Raw genomic sequence first — 17,233 nt, forward strand, 5'->3', positions numbered from 1 at the left:
GGAAGAAAAGAAACATCTGAGTGACAGCTGTGTTGTTTTCTGTTCTACAAGCTTTACTGCTTTTACATCAATTCGGCTTCCCAGGCTTGTTTGAGGTATTACCCTCTTTTAAAAAATGAGGATTCCAAGGGTCAGAGAAGTTTGATAATTTGCACAGGAGCATACTGCTAGTAAACAGCATAAAAATCGATTGAACTCTGCTCTTCTGATCCCAACACCCATTGTGCTTTCAGTGCTAGATAATGGAAGCCGGGCACTGACATGTCTCTCGGTCCCAGTCTTGGACAACTGCTGGTCAGGGGTGGAAAACTATGTAGACAGAGTGGAGGACCAGGAATGAATGCAGGTAGGGTGGGCTGATGTGCCCAGCCTCCAAGTGGAGCAAAGCTAATCAAAGCTTAACGATCGTGCTCCAGGTAGAGGGCAGTCTCCGGTGCAGAGCTCCCCTTAGTGAAGCAGTGGAATAAACTGTCCCAGGAGGAGGGGCTTTGATATTGAGAACGGGTGGATATGAGACAGAAAGGATAAAATGTGAGCTTGTTGACAAGGGCGGGAAGGAGCCTCTAAAGATCCCTCTTGAATCAGCTATCATGAAGCGCTGGAGCCACCAGCACTGTGCCTCTTATCGCTTCGGCCTCACCCCTGCGCTCTGACCGCTATAGCCCCCCTGCTCTGCTTCCTCAGGTTCCAACACCAGATTTTCTGGAATCCTGCGCTGCGGCTGTGATGTAGGGTTTAGCCACTAGGAGCTGCTCAGCCATCGCTGACCCACCCTCCTCAGGGGTGCGCGCGCCCCAACTCAGGCCCTCATTCATTGCGCGGCTGTCCAGCGCCTTGTAGTGCTCATCTCCTTACCCTGGCCCCAAAGTTCGACTTCAATAAAAAGATAAGCACGGCCACACCCGTCTTGACAAAGTTCTAGCAATAGTTGGGTGAGGCGGGCTGAGAGGCGCAGGGGCGGGAGCCGCGATTTCCGCGGGAACCGACAACCAATCGTATTCCCGCGTAAGACGCGGCAGCGCCTCGCTCGCGCCCCGCCCCTTCCCTTTCCGCCGGGTGCGCTCTCTGACTCCCACCAGGCCGTCTCTGCGCCTGCGCACGCATCGGCGACGGCGGAGGCGCGGTCAGCTCAGCGTCGGGCTGGAACTAGAGAAGTAACGCGCAGACGCCTTGAGGGCCGGCGGAAGGGGGAGGGATGCGGAGCAAGTAGCGGCTCTTGGTTTGTTTGGGTTGTAGGTGGTGCGGCAACAGTCCGGGGAAAGTGGGAGATGGCGGCGCCTAGCGCGGGCGCCTGTCCCGCCGTCCACTCAAAGGGGCTAATGGCCGTTGACAGAGGGCGCAGGTGAGTGGCGAGGGTCCCCGAGGTCCTTGCTGGGGCTCGGGGGGTGGGGACCGCGAGTCTCGGGCGTCCACCTTTCGGAGTCCCTCCCACCCTCGGAGTCCCTGGAAGCATCGGTGTCGATGGCTTCTTGCCGAGGGTGGGAGGCAGGGCTGAGCCCGCGAGGGGCGCGCGGCGGCTGGCCTCCTCTTCAGCCTTGGCTCATGAGCAAAGAGACAGGCTCGCTTTGTTCATCCCAGGAGAGCCAAATCTCGGCGTCTCTTGTAGATTCTCCACCCTGTCTTTCCCCTGACTCCCCTTCTGAGAAACTTTGCTCTATTAAAAACCGATGAGACTTGCAGACCTCGAGGTTCTGCTTGAAGTGCGTTTGATTTGGTTTGAATATATCATGACCCGTATCGCTTTGGATATGATGACCAGGTTTTCAAAGCAGTTAACACAGGCTTCGGGCGTTCAGTACTTTGAAAGGACACGGAGGTTCCTAAGGTTTCGAGTGTGTCTTTGCCTCAATTAGATCATTTCATGGCAGACATCCCCCGGGATAATGTACTTTAATGCCTTCTGGTCCAGGCCTAGAAGATTAATGGAGGACTTAGGAGCCCTGATCTGCAAAGGGACACAAAGTCACGACTTTAGAACTTCCTTTGTGTACTTTTCCCCACCCCCTCCTCCCTCTCCAGATGTATTCTCAAGTTCGAGGTGATTGTGGTTACTTTTGGAAAATTCACATTTGGGACTCTGGGTCATGTGGAATACAGGGAGGATCAGATGTGTGGAGAGTGGATTATTCTTCAGATGAAACCTAATGAATGATTGAAAATTTAAGTCTAGAACTTTAAAGGGTTAAAGGCTGGGAGTCAGTGAATTGTGAGTATGGATGAGATTGAATAGGGAGAGGTTTTTTGACGGGGGTTCCTAATGGAATATCAACATTTAAGGCAAAGCATAGTAGCAGAGAGAGGAGCTGGAGAGAATGGTGTCATGAAAACCAAGGGAAGAGAAAGTTTTAAGGAGAAAAAAATGCTACTAGTAAACTAAGGGAAGAAACCTGCATGAACCTGCTCCACCGCTGATTATGTATCCTAAGGAAATACGCAGCATATCCACCTATGTGTGATGTTATCTTGTGGTTGGCCTAATGACACTTATTTTTACCAGAGTTCATGTATTACTACTTCGGTGTGTTCTAAGGTGATTCTTAAGGTGATTTTTTATTTCTGTAGATCGTGTTGTTATATAGCAGGTTTTTACAGAGGATCTGGGGTAGCACACGTATGAGTATAGAACAGAAACAAGAAGTTAAAATGGAGTTTCAGACATCACTGTCCTAAACCCAAAATTTAAACCAAATTGACTGCTTTCATGGCTGAGAATGTCTTACTGTTTCTTCTGCCTTACAATCTCTTCTTAGGTTGCTCTCAGCTCTTCCAAGACTGCTTTTTCCTCCTCTGTATAAATCTCTAATCTAGAGTTAAGCCAGGTCCATCCTATAAATGCATGGTAGTTCACTGATTCTAAGATACACATTGTAACGTCTTTGAAATCAGGAAGCATCTTTAAATGAGTTTTTAAGTTATAAACTGAAACTATTGCCGTATCCCTGTCTTACTGCCATCAGGCCCCTACTGTTCTCAGGTATTTAGAAACTTACTAATCAGGCTGGAAAGCTCTAGATGTATATAAACCAGGCACAGTGATGATATATATTGGAAATGGGATTCTTTTAGTTCATAAACAGAAGCTGGTCTCCTTTCAAACCAAAACTAAGAAATCCTTGAAATAAAGATATCTCTAGTAAATAAAATTAATTACCAAAATAATTTAGCGTTTGTATGCTTTATTTAACTCTTTTAAAGATTTCAGGTTACACTGATTGTGTTCATCACTGATGTGCACATACTGCAACTGTCTGCCATACTTTCTACTTATCCCAGGTCTTACAGATTCTGATAATTTCTAAGTGTCATTTTGTCTCAGGAAAAAGTTTTTTAAAAACATAGTTATAAGTGATATAAGTATGTTAGAAAGAGTCGGTACATCTGTCTGTCTCATTTATTGTTTATTAAAGCTGGCCACTGGCTTGAATTTTTGCCACTGTATCATATTATTTATTCCTCACCCATGAAATTATTAAATTTATATCACTTTCAGCAGCCTATATAAGTAACATGAAATATTTTCTGGAATAATCTCTTAACTGAAATTGGTGTGCAGAAATATTCCTTTTCATGAACATGTGTGCTTGTGTGTATATTATTCTTGTCAAAATAGATATTTTACCCCCTAGATAGACCATTCATCTCAGAAGATGGTCTCAGTTGAATATACTCCATAAAGAGTACATCATTTCCTTATGATCAATGTGTTCCTGCTTAGTACTTTTTTTATTTTAACCAGATTCAATAAAGTATGCCTAGTATTGGTTATTGTAAGTCACGTTCTTTTTGTTCTCCTACCCACACCTCTTCCATTCCACTGTTCTATGCCAGATCTTATACTTCATAGCTTTTCTCTCCGCCTTTTACCCATAGGCTATTGGGCGTGTGTGGCATGCATCCTGACCATCAGGAAGCCCTGAAAAAGAACCGAGTGGTGCTGGCCAAACAGATGTTGCTGAGTGAACTGTTAGAACACCTCCTGGAGAAGGACATCATCACCTTGGAAATGAGGGAGCACATTCAGGTATCTGGAGGCAAAAGATAAAAGCCAAATAAATTGGTTGTAGGAGTAGGAACTGAGTATGATTATGGCAAGGATGCAGAGTGCTACTGAGGAAATGAAAATGGCCCTTCTATCCTGGAGCATTTAACAAAAGATACTGATTCAAGAAGATAGGAAGGACTCTACCCCATCATGTATTTTTCCTGTGAAAGGAGTTCTTGAAATGGTTGATGCTATTACCAGGAAGCTCATCTGGAGAAATGGAATTATCGCCAGATAAGTGCATAGGATTTCATGTTTTATTCTTGTATCTTAGGCCAAAGTGGGCAGTTTCGGCCAGAATGTGGAACTTCTCAACTTGCTGCCCAAGAGGGGTCCCCAGGCTTTTGATGCCTTCTGTGTGGCCCTGAGGGAGACCAAGCAGGGTCATCTGGAGGATCTGTTGCTCACAACTCTCTCTGGACTTCAGCATGTACTCCCACCGGTATGGAGTCCTAGACACGTGTTGAGAAGGGTTAGTTTGGTGGGAAGGGGTTTTTGAGATAGTAAGGGAAACTAAAGTTTTATGTGGACTGGACAATTTCCCTAAGGCTTGCTATGGTGGGTCCTGATTTCTTACAGTTAAGCTGTGACTACGACTTGAATCTCCCTTTCCCGGTGTATGAGTCCTGTTCCCCTCACAAGCAGCTCCGCCTGTCTACCGGTGAGAATTATGGGATGAAGGGCCCACAGACTGACTGCCCATTTCTTGACTTTGCCCCAGCATGATACCTACCTATTTTCCCTCACAGGGAATAGTCCCATGAGTGAATTTGCTAGAGACCAGTAGGACAGTTTAGGTGGGGTATTGGTTGGGCCTATTTACCTTCCATCACAGATTATTTTTTATGGTAATTGGCCCTTGAAGCAACTTACACAAGAAATTTCTACACATGATTCGTTTGTCTCTTCTATAAAGCTGAGTCATTTTAGAATGAGAAAAGTCTACCTTGGGGGCCACTAGCCTGTGAATTGAGTAGCCTGGTGATTATTAGAATAAGGCTTTTTATCAGATATCCTGTTAAGTGGGCTGAGTACACTATATGGAGGCTAAGTGTAGAGGATCTAGTAGTGAGCAAAAGCAGATAAAGTCTCTGCCCTTGTGGATCTTACAGATTAAGAGAATGAGCAAAAACAGTAGTTATTAAAATCCTAATTCAGAAGAGCTCCTCAGTTACAATGCAGTACTAGGATTGACATGTGAATTGTGGGCTAGTTTTTCGGCTCTCTATGCCATAGATAATGTGGAACACTCCCTAGACAACGGAGATGGTCCTCCCTGCCTTCAGGTGAAGCCTTGTACTCCTGAGTTTTATCAAACACACTGCCAGCTGGTGAGTCTTGCACAATGGCAAGAGGAAAGAGTTGGGAAATGGGGTACCTTTCCTGGGCATCCGAACTTAGTTTGCATATACATTTCCTTCCTGCTTTATCAGTCATTAAAGTCGTTGATCAAATGTCTCCTCTGGGCATTTCTCTATATTAACTTTACGGGGTTAAGAAAAAGAGTGTGATGTCTTTGTTTTCTTGAAATGTCTCACCTAGTTTCCTTCCTCAGGAAGCTCATGGTCTAATTGGCCTCCCTTTGCCAGGCCTATAGGTTGCAGTCTCGGCCTCGTGGCCTGGCACTTGTGCTGAGCAATGTGCACTTCACTGGAGAAAAAGACCTGGAATTTCGCTCTGGAGGAGATGTGGACCACAGTACCCTAGTCACCCTCTTCAAGCTCCTTGGCTACAAAGTCCATGTTCTACTTGACCAGACTGCACAGGTACTTGACACAAGAAACACTGCGTGTACCTGAGAAGGCCAGGCAACACTTTGGGTCCAGAAAGAGTCGCTGCCCCTCTGTGTGCTGGAGTGTCTTTCTCGAGTTGTTTTCTCTCCTTCCTTTTTTACCCACTCTGTTATGCCTCTCTTCTGGCAGTCTAGTAAAAAAACAGAAAAGAAATAGGGCCAGCCAGCTGCTTCAGTGTTGAGTAATAATAGTCCAGGGTTGGGTTCTCATTTTTACTTGTTCAGAAACTGGATCCCCAGTTAGTTAGGAGATGAGACTCTGAGATTCACCCAACCAACTCAGAAAAGGTATTTGTGAGCCTCCCAGGACGGTATGGGACATTTACTTCTTGGTTGATATTGCTACTTAGAAGTCCAGTTACTGTTCAAAAGATTATTTTGGCAGATAAAATTCTTGCAAATGAAAGCTTGCTACAGTTATTCTTGTAAATACCATTTTGTGGCAGTTTTATGAGTTAACATATGAGGAAATTCCTTACCTTATTCTTACGTTGTGTGGCCACAAGACAGATTTTAGGGTAGATTACTTCTGAACTAGATTCCAGCAAATCATAAGTATTTTCATTATATGTTATTCCCCAGTAACAACAGTTACCGAGCTGCACTGAACAATCTTGTTACCTTTGAGTATTTCTGTTTTGCAGTTGATACTAGCCTGTTGGTAAATTGATAGTAATTCTTCATTTTCTTTCCAGATTAATAGTAGTTTACTAAACTTGCTAGTAGTCAAATAGTCTGGGAATGTCAATAGTAAAATTAAAGCTTCTAGAAGATTCACTTTGATCTGTTGAGGTAGGGAATCTTTATTTTGTCTTCATCGTTGTAGTGTGTTTCTGTCTCAACTATCTTGCTTCTGTGAGAATGATTGTATATGCTTTTGTTAAGGCCAGTTTTGCCTGTAAGCATCCAGGTATTACGTACACTCTGTTTTTGCCAGCTTCCCAGTAATTGCCCACACGAAGGAATGAACCCAGCCTTGCTTCAGAGCCATGACTGGCACCGCTTCTTTAGTGATCAAGCACCCAAGGGCGTTATAAGCTTTCTTGAGGAGCCTGCTGGGCACAAAGGGAGTAAGGGTGGGTCATCACCCTAATTCTTACAGAGGGACTGTTAGAAAGTAACCCAACAAAAGAATGCAGTTGATGTTTCTTGAGAAGTTTTGGTCTAGCTGTTTGTTTTGTTAGGAATTTATTGTGTCATGGTTTTCTAACTCTTACAAAATTGTGAAGGCATTTTATATTGACAGTTCAAGATGTAAACCAGAATCACCCCATTGGCTATATAGTACTGTTTTATAGAGACATAAGTATATTTGATGGGCCCTGAGCCCACTTCACAATACCATTCCCATTTATGGTAAACCTGATGTAAATCCAGGAACCTATTATGATTCTCTGGCCACATCATTCTGCACCTCAGTTGTGGTGGTTAAGTTTTGAGCACCTTGTAATGGGACAGGGACAACTGTTAGCCACCAGAGAGACTTCAAGATGTGTATCTTGAGTTCAGGGAATCTCAGATGAGGAAGCTTGACATAGCAAAAATGGAAGTGTGTCCCCTTACATTCCTAAGGACTAAGGATTATTAGTGTCCTCTACAGTAGTGAAGAGAAACAGTTGCCTGGGAGATATGGTCAGAAGGATAAATGAAGGGGGTCACTTGGGCTGCCCTTGAAGGATAGAAGCCACTAAAGCAGAGAGGAATGGTGAAGGGATCCTAGGCAGGGAGTGGAGCATACAGACAAGAAATGAGTGTGTGATGTCAGAGGCCTAGTAGGCAAACCAAATGCCTGGGGCAAAGAAGGACCAAAAATAAAATTGGAGATAAAAGGACCAGAATGCACAAGGCCCTTGATGTCTTCTCAGAGGAATTGAACTTCCTTGTTTTGACATTCGAACATCATCAGTAATTCTTAATAGAAAGGTGGTACACTCACAGTGATGATTCAGGGAGATGGCTGTGACACTGCTGTAAAGAATGAAGTGGAGGCCAGTTGAGGGGGATCCAGTTTGGAGTTAATATCATAATGCCAGTACTAAGTGGGGGCCTGGACAAGATAGCAGACCAAAAGGGAAAGAATATATATGGAAATGGTATAACGGCATGATTGTACTATCAATGCTTGATGAGTGAGTGACTGCATACAGAGGAAGATGGGAAACACACGGAATTGAGGGTCTCAGAGAAAGTCAGAACCACAGACGTTAAGGTGGAATTACTGGTGTAGGAGAAATACTCCAATGAGAGAGTATGAGATCTTTGACTAAGTGATTAGAGTAACAAAAGCAAATGCTTCAGACTGAACCTTGGGATATAACCTTCCCTGAAGCCTAATCCTGAGCTCTGGAGATTTAAAAAATGTGAGGAGGACATTGCAGAATCAATTACTGACAGTGGCCAAACACTCAGTTAAAATTAAAACCAAGTAGTTACAATGAGTATGATAACTTGGTGAACTGGGCATCTGCATGCAATGCTTTCTTACTGGCAAGACTTCTCAAGAGACTCAATTCTTTTATCATATAATTATTTGGGAGCAAAGAGAACCAAAAAAGTAGGATCCTCTTTTCTCCCAGCCTTTACACCTTTTTGACTTTAGAAATAATCCACTTAAAAATCAGAAGTAGTGTAGCTTAGAGAAGGGTGCTGGAAAGCATTCTGGTATCTCCCTACTCTCGGAGGTTTTCAGTTTTTCTGTTTCTCATCAGTCTTTTCATTGCATCTCATGAGGTTACTAGTTCCAAAATTGTGATTTGTCATATATTAGGAAACAATACACAATTTAAAGTGGCAAGTTTCCTTTTACCACATTGTATTGGGTTTTTAACTTGCATTTGGTTTTCGGACTGCTTTGAAAATGTAGGGACAAGCTATGGGTCATTCCTAGAAAAGGCAGCTTCCCACGAAAGTTTGCATATAATTTCAGCGGGTTCATAGGTTCATCCCTCTTCTTGTGTCTTCTAACTCCCAGCCAAAAACACAAATGCTAGAGTTAAGTACCCTCCAATTGATAGAAGTACTGTTGTTTTATCTGAAATAAATCTAAAGATCCTATTTCAAGCTGGTCTACTTTTGGAAAAATTCTCGCAAATGAATATCCCCCCTTTATTGAATGGTTTAGTCATTAAATTCAGTTACAAATCTGGGTTTTATTGTTCTCTATTTACTAACCTAATAATCTCACTGAGTTCAAAAGGCTCATGAGTAGGTGCCAATCATATATTTTTATTTCCTTTATATGTTAAATTCTATTATACTCAACTCCAGAGAAGCAGTCATACTTAAGTTTTCTCTTGAGATTATATATTCTTGAAATCAATGTATTTTGGGTATCTTATAACCTTAATATTTCCAATATTTTGGAATATTGGACTTCTGTTTGCCCATGAAGTATACATACTCTTCAGCAAAGCCAGTTTCTCCTTTTCCAGTTAAGTTGCAGGCTCTCAAGTCTTTTATATAATTGAGTCTCATTTGCAAACAAATATTCCAAATAAATAGATCAGTACTTCTCAAACTTTAGCACATCAGAATCACCTGGAGGACTCGTTAAACCACAGTTTGCTGGGCCGCAGACTGGCATTCCTGCAAGTTCCCAGGTGCTGCAATAGGGACCACACTTCAAGAGTCACTGCACTGTGTTAGGCCAGTAGGCTTCCCTGTGGTATCATCAGATGTGTGTGTGTTGTGACTGTTCTGCCTAGTTAGCAGATCCAGCTTTGTTATATTCCATAGCAATTCATAGTAAAATGAACTTGTTTTCTCTCTGCTCATCTCAGAGCAAGACATTTTGAGTTGTAGAGGGAAACAGAGGCTTAACAATTTGTGTCAGATTCCTGTTATTGATACAGTACAACTTTGCATTGGGTGGGCCAGATGCTTAAGGTAGACTGATATCCATGTGTGGCAACCTAATGCAAGAAAAATGAGTCTTAAGTTGGACTACAAGGTTGACCAGTACTAAGTTTCTTTGTAAAACTGACAACATTGCTACTCTTCATTAGACGTGTGTATTATTGTAATGGCAGATATTTGCAATATGTGCTTGACATAGTTATAAGCTCTTTCTATGTAGTATCTCATTTAATCTTCACAAACTTGGAGAAAATTTACTCTCAATTATCTTCTTATAAAATGGGTATTAGAGCCTTGAGAGGCTAAGTAACTTGTTCTAATTTATGAACCCAGGCGTCTAACCTCATTCTGTCAGATCCTGTAGCCCATGTATATAGTCATGGCCCTGTTCAGATCCTCTGTACAATGTGCTGTTTCCTGAACAAAGCGTTTCATATAGTCTTCATCTCTGTCTCTGGGAACTTAGTCTCAGACAAAAACATCATGGAAGTACTGCTATTCTCTATTATTATGGTGATCCTGGTAGCTCTTTGTCACAGGACAGTTTATTTTCTTGTGGCTGGGTAAGTGTGATACTCACAGCTCACCTGGTGGCAGTTGTACATATACATATGTATATATATGCTCTAAAGAAGTATCTGGTTGATGATTGGGGAATGGATAAACTAGTTCATGATTAGCCAGGAGTTCTTAACATATTTCAGTGAGTCTGAATTTCGTGAAGTTATATTCAGAATTCTGTGTCTGAAGTCGTGTGAGTCAATAGCTTTTTTTAGCCTCTCACAGGGTCTCTGACTTCTCTTGTTATTGACCACAGTAATGTACAGAAAACATTTTATCTTCTAATAGCTTAGGGTTTCAAACACCAAAGGAAAGCTTATGTTGGTGCTGACCACAGTAAACAGCACTAACAAGTGTCTTTCCTACAGGAAATGCAAGAGAAACTTCAGAATTTTGCCCAGTTACCTGCTCATCGTGTCACTGACTCCTGCATAGTGGCCCTCCTGTCTCATGGCGTGGAGGGCGGCGTCTATGGTGTGGATGGCAGACTGCTTCAGGTGCGTGTTATCTTGTGGCTGGCAGCTGTGGAGGCCAGGTCTCTTCATCTGCCTGCCTGTCTCTCCGGTGATGGCTGCTGTTGTGTACACAGGACTCAGGAGATCTACTGTCTACTTACCCCCCCTTCTTCCCTGTTTCCTTCTGGCAGCTGCAAGAGATTTTTCGGCTCTTTGACAATGCCAACTGCCCAAGCCTACAGAACAAGCCGAAAATGTTCTTCATCCAGGCCTGCCGTGGAGGTGAGTGCCCTGGCTGACCAGCACCCGGGTGGTGGCTCCTGGGCGGCCTCCCACCAGCTCTCACTTTACTGTTTGCTCCTCTCAGGTGCTATTGGATCCCTTGGGCACCTCCTTCTGTTCACTGCTGCCACCGCCTCTCTTGCTCTGTAAGTGTCTCCCGATGCATGGGGTGTGCTGGGACTTGGGAAGCCCATGGCTCTCAGGTTGGTCAGCTCTCTGTGCACCGCCATATCCTCTGCCTTCTTTCCTGAGAATTCTTCTTCTCCTGTGCTTATTAACTCTGGTACACTTCCTTTTGTTACTCGTTCCAGTTCAGGATTTTCTATCTGTTCTTCCTATCCCTCTCACTTTATACCCTTCCTCTTTGCCCTTTCCATCTCTTTCCCCCCTTTCTCTTTCTCCTCTTCTCTCTTCATCTACACTCCATTCTTGCCTTCTTTCTTCTCTTCATCATTCACGTACCATGCAGGTAGCAGTGCAAAAGCCCCATGTCAGCCTTTGGCTCTTAGTTTTCTATGAGCTGCTTCCATTCTCCTCTTTCTCATAAGGGGTTTTACCCCTTGAATAGCCAGGACTCTGACACTAGGCTCAGAAGACGTGCAGCCGTGCTTCTCATCCTGGAGGAAAACTGATCATTGAAAGTTCAATCTCGGGAGTCACATTCTGACTGTACTCCTGACTAGTTAGTTAGTTATGTTAAGAGAATTTACTTAATGTCCTTCCACCTTGTTTCCTTGATATAAAATACAGGTTATCATCAGACCTACTTGTGATGATTAAATGAAATAATACTAATGAAGGACTCAGCACAGTCTCAGGCTCAGTACAGCCACAAAAATCTCTGGCTATGCCTGTTATAATATGATCAGTGCCCTCAAGGGTTTTACAGTTTGACTTAAAGGTCACTTCATCCTAACATTCAAATTTTTTTTATGTGTTGCATGTTCAACAGATGGAAATGGTTAATTCTGTTACTCTCGTAATATCACTAAAAAGATATAATTTATTAAAGTTCTATAACATGACTGGGACTACACTAGGTACTATCACAAAAGCAGAAGAAAATGTGGTATCTCTAAAGAACCTACCAGTTGCTGGGATAATAAAGCAAATACACATGAAGTAGCTTGAGAATAGTTGAAAGGCTCCAAGTAATCAAGGGTGAAGTCAGTGACACAGACTGCAGACAGGAGGAAACACTAAGGAATAGATCATTTTAAGTCAGCTTGGTTTGAAGAGGTTGTGTAAAGGCTTAATTGGAACCCAGAATGATAGGATTTACACAGGTATAGGGTAGTAGATAGGGACCTTCAGGAAAGGAGCAGGAAGCACACCGACATTAAAAAAACCTCCCCCGCCATGTCATGGTGTGTGGGGCCATAAGGATGCCTGGATCTGGTTTAAAAACCGAGCATCTGTGTTAAGTATGTACTATATGGCTGGTCCATGACATAAATCCCTCTGGTCATAAACCTTTAGTCATGGCTGAGATCGTAGACTTACAAAAGATAGTGTGGAGCTGTTGGGAGCTCAAGAAGAAATGATGGGGTGAATTTTTTTCGTCAGGGCAAGTACCATGGCAGGGAGGTGTGCTAAGAATAGGTTATATGAGAGCAGGAATGTGCTTGTTTATTCACCAGCTGTATCCCCAGGCCCTGAGCTCTACTTGATACATGGTGCCACTTAGTAAATATTGAATGGATGAAAATTAATCAGCCTAAAAAATTGTGGCAGTAATAGAGAAAACAGATAAGGGGAATATTGTGAAGAAAGAACCAATAACATTTACTGATTAATAGGTCTGGAGGTATAAGTAAAGAGAAGAGTTTTCTTTCTCTTTAAGAACACATTCAGCTTAGCCTACTTCCTTTAATATGAGCAGCAAAATTAAGTGAAAGACATCTGTGATCACTTTCTCCTCCTACATTCAGAGATAAGTATGATATTAGATCTGAATAGGGAGAAATTGCTCTATTCTGGAGTGTTCTGAATTTTCTCTCTTAAAATTAAATCCTTCAAGAGATGACCAGTGTTCCTTTGAAGATTTGACCTCACCTGTCTTCTCTCATATTGAGTGAATATAACTGATGTCTGTAAAGAGTGCCCCCCACCCTGTGCCCCCGCTGACCGGCTCCCACACTGGCGCTCCATGAGGACAAGAGCCTTTTCTTGACTGTGTAGGGATACATGACTAGGGCTTAAAACAGAAGAAGGTCTGGCACATAGCAGGTGCTTAGTGACTTGTTACTGGATCAGTGAGTCCTGGTCGCTTTCCCCGCAGCTCTTCGAGCTTCTCTTTCCTTTTATGCTCTCTTGAAGATGACATGGAGCGAGAAATACCATAAAAGAGCGTACTCCTGACTTTGGTGTGTGGATCTGTGTGTCTTCCCATCTCGCTTTCCCCTGAGCACACCCCTGTGCACCCCAAAATAGAACATCATCATCAAAACTATTTGCCTGGGATAGATAAGGCCTGGTTCAAGAGGCTGGGCATGTACTCAGGGCATGTTGAGAAACTACTGTTAAAACTGAGTAATAGGGTTCTTTTTCAATTATATGGGAGAAAAAGTCAAATTATTCCAATTTTAAGTTTCCTTTTCTTAAGTTTTGGATGCCTGCTACAATTTGGGCTTATGAAATTAGTAAACAAAGTAGTAAGGGATTTAAGTCACCTCGGAAGTAGCTGATTATGCTTAGTTTTATAATTTTTTATTGATACATAGATATGAGGTTGTAATTTTTATGTAGGCATGCGTGGTGATCATATTTTTGGTTTTTAATTTTTCTTTTTTATAATAATTAAATGTATCTGCATTTTATTGTGTATGCAATGTAAAAAACACCCTCATTTCCAGGGATATTGCTAATTGACCAAGTGAATCATGGGCATGACATTTTTAGGTCTGTTTATGAAGGAGTGTTTGATTCAGCACTTTTCCTGTCTTACACAGAAAGGATAAAGCTCAGACCATGTATTTGTGCATATACTTGAGTGTGGTTCCTGGCCTGTAGTGGGCACCCCCTGAGCAGTGGAGACGTGGAGAGAGGAAGGGGAGTAATGATTTTTTTTTTTTTTAATTCATCAGCCATAGGTTGGAGGCAACACTGGAAATGGCTCTTCCCAATCAAGGTTGTAGGGAACTTGGGCTTCCCTGGGACAGGCCCAAGAGAGATGGGAGGAAATAACATCTTTGTCCATTCTGTTTGCCTTTCCACAGATGAAACAGATCGTGGGGTTGACCAGCAAGATGGAAAGAACCATACCAGGTTCCCCGAGTGTGAGGAGAGTGATGCTGGCAAAGAGGGGTTGCTGAAGATGCGCCTGCCCACTCGCTCAGACATGATCTGTGGCTACGCCTGCCTCAGAGGTATTACGAGTTCTGAAAGACTGATCCAAAAGATTAAGACATGGACTTCTCATGCTGGGCTCTCTGATGAGGAGGGTACAAGGTGCCATGGAAGTCTAGTTTAGGACATCGGCTGTACATGGGTATCCTGTGACCTTCACACTAGTTAACTCTGTCCTGGTTGCAGGGACTGCCGCCATGCGAAACACCAAACGGGGTTCCTGGTACATTGAGGCCCTCACTCAAGTGTTCTCTGAGAGGGCCTGTAACATGCACGTGGCTGATATGCTTGTGCAGGTAAGTTGGCTCAGTCTGGCCCAGTAAACCTTTGGCATTTCCAGTGTTCTACCATCCTCCTCCCTTGCACTGTCTTTTCATAGTCTCTCTACCCTTGCTGTTATGCTGGGATGATGAAACCACCTGATTTGCAGACTTTGGACCGTTGATTTCTTCCTTTCCAGGTGAATGCACTTATCAAGGAGCGTGAAGGCTACGCCCCTGGCACAGAGTTCCACCGCTGCAAGGAGATGTCTGAGTACTGCAGCACTCTGTGCCGTCACCTCTATCTGTTCCCAGGACACCCTCCCACGTGATGCCATCCTCATCATCCCCGCTGGATGGAGGCCACGGGACCACAGGAGGAGTGGTAGAGCCTCTTATCTTCAGGATGCACGGTTTCTGTTCTTCCCCCTCAGGGATTGGGACTCTCCCAGGCTTGTTCCCACGCCCATCATCTCTGCCGTGAAGTCCAGGACTGCAGGCCAGCCCCTCTGTGACGCTCTCCCTGTAGGGCGTCTCTGGCAGGACTCGTCACCGGGAGTGTCGGGCTGCAACAGAGGGACCTGGTGAATGATGTTATGAACACAGCATTTTAGGGGGAGAGGGCATGTGGATTTCCTCGATGTTTGTGTTCACTTCCTGCCCCAGGACCTTTATAGGTTTCACTTTGGTAATTGCTTTTATTACATTAGTTAAGGTGCTTCAGAGGTCATCTCCTGCTTTCCTTCACATCCCAGCCTCATTTGTCTTCAGAGTGGACATTTGGAAGGTCTCCTGATTTAATGGAGGCATTTTTCATTTGGCTTCAAAAGGGCAAGTAGGTCTAGTGACACTGCTGTGTGTGTGGAAGTGACACGTGCATCCCTATCCTACCGCAAGGCTACCTTTTCAACACCAGTCTTTCAACATCACCCTTAGTTCCTCTGGGCTCAAGGAGTCCAACAGAGCTTGAGGTTTGATGCCTTGCACCTGTAACTGACTGAACTTTGTCCATGGAAGTTCCAAAGATCTTTTTAATTGGTTGTTCTTTCTCTGAGCTTGGTTACTAAAACAGGAGTGTGTCAGCAGAGGCAGATAAGAATGGTTTGCTTCCTCATATTCTGTGACCTGTCACCTTTTGCTCTGAAATGTCCTTTCTGTAAAAGGTACCTCACTGTTATCTCCCTGCTTCCTGTTTCTTCCCTCTTTCCCTTTATTTCATCCTGTTTCCTGCTGCCACCAAATCTATCTAAAATACCACCTAATTGGGTCATTTGACTGCTCAAGGATGTAGTGTAGTACCTGTTCCTGCTTTCTGCTTCAATACCCAGTCCCCTTTTGATTTTATAGTGCCTGTTTCCCCTTCACATGTGTCTCCATTTCAGGGAGGCTCTTGCTTCACATGTTACTTGTTTACCCTAGAAGCCTTAATCTGTGCTTCTGTGAAACTTGCCTGCTCTTTAAGGCCTCCTTTTTACTTCCGTTGTCTAATCTCTGTGTGACAGATTTTGGGTTTTGGTTTCTAAATACAAATCTGACCGTGTCACTCCCTGCTTGGAACCCTGTGATTTCCTATTGCACCTCAAATAAAATCCAAACTTGTTACTTTGGTCTGCAGGGACCCTGCTTTCCCCTTGAACTTCAGTAAGTCCTGGTTTCCCTCTTGAGTCACAGCGCAGTGGCTTCCTCTGTCTCTCAAACCTCCTGAGCCCTTTCCTGTCCTGGACCAATGCAGACACTTTCCAGGGTCTTCTTAGCTCCACCTCTCACCACACATGGTTTGATTGGCTTCTTTATTCAAATCTTGGCTTGAATGCTACTTTCTTGTAGAGGTCTTCCCAGGCCATTTATCTCTTTAATTTTCTCCTGTGTTTCTTTATTACTACATCCTGTTTAATTCCTTCATTGCACTTCTCACAATTTATTATGACATGTTTGCTTGCTTCACTTGTCCACTTCTTTCTCCCCTGCGAGGTGTATGCTCCATGAGGATGGAAACCTTGTCTTTTGTTCAACAGTATGTACCCAGTGCCTGGCACACGGTAGGTCTGTAGAAATATTGGTTGAGTGAAGGAAGGAAGAAAACAACCCTAGCTAGAATCTTCTTCTGGACAAAATTTCCCTTTTGGCAATTTACACAATTTAATTTTTCTACTGTATATGTTTTTCTGTGTTTCATTCATCCACTGGTATTAATAGCGCCTGAACACAGATGTCGTGGGTGAGACAACTTCCTCCACATCCGCTGTGGTGCCTGGCACAGTGGTCGGGCTGTAGTAGTTCAGGTGCTCCGTGAACAGTTACTCCATGAGCCGGGTGGTTCAGGGACTTGCTGCCAGTCAGTATCATGCAAGTATTTGGGTGATAGAACCTTTCTACTTCCCACTGCCAGGATTTTGTATTGCCATCAGGTGCCAAATAAATGTTCGTATTTATTACTGCTGTGTGTCTGACATCTGTTCTGTAGCTCATCTTCTGAAGCCCATGTACATTGATTTCCTTAGCACCCTAGAACATCACTCATCCCCTCACAAGGTGTACCCGGAGCTAAACACCCCTTCTTTCTTTGTAGCTGTGTGTGATCTTTGTTCTGTATACAAGTAGAGGCCCTTCTCGTCGTGGCCACAGGCAGCTGCCCAAA

At 43.6% G+C, this 17,233-nt stretch overlaps 1 protein-coding gene across 2 annotated transcripts; it reads left to right on the top strand.

The window, feature by feature from the left end:
• The first annotated feature begins 1,099 nt into the window (after positions 1–1,099).
• CASP2 (caspase 2) lies at positions 1,100–17,030 on the top strand. Of its 2 annotated transcripts, XM_036926131.2 has the most exons (11): positions 1,102–1,342; positions 3,871–4,021; positions 4,317–4,484; positions 4,622–4,703; positions 5,279–5,373; positions 5,632–5,808; positions 10,619–10,747; positions 10,897–10,987; positions 14,206–14,355; positions 14,522–14,631; positions 14,796–17,030. In XM_036926131.2, exons 1-11 carry the CDS (start codon positions 1,269–1,271, stop codon positions 14,925–14,927), a joined length of 1,359 nt encoding a protein of 452 aa, XP_036782026.1. In that variant the 5' UTR covers positions 1,102–1,268; the 3' UTR covers positions 14,928–17,030. The 2 variants fall into 2 exon arrangements, with proteins under 2 accessions (XP_036782027.1, XP_036782026.1); XM_036926132.2 differs by lacking the exons at positions 14,522–14,631; positions 14,796–17,030 and adding an exon at positions 11,073–11,133 and having other exon boundaries at positions 1,100–1,342; positions 14,206–14,320.
• Positions 17,031–17,233: the final 203 nt, after the last annotated feature.

This window comes from Manis pentadactyla, chromosome 7 (genome assembly GCF_030020395.1).
Source record: "Manis pentadactyla isolate mManPen7 chromosome 7, mManPen7.hap1, whole genome shotgun sequence".
NCBI classification, from domain to species: Eukaryota; Metazoa; Chordata; class Mammalia; order Pholidota; family Manidae; genus Manis; species Manis pentadactyla.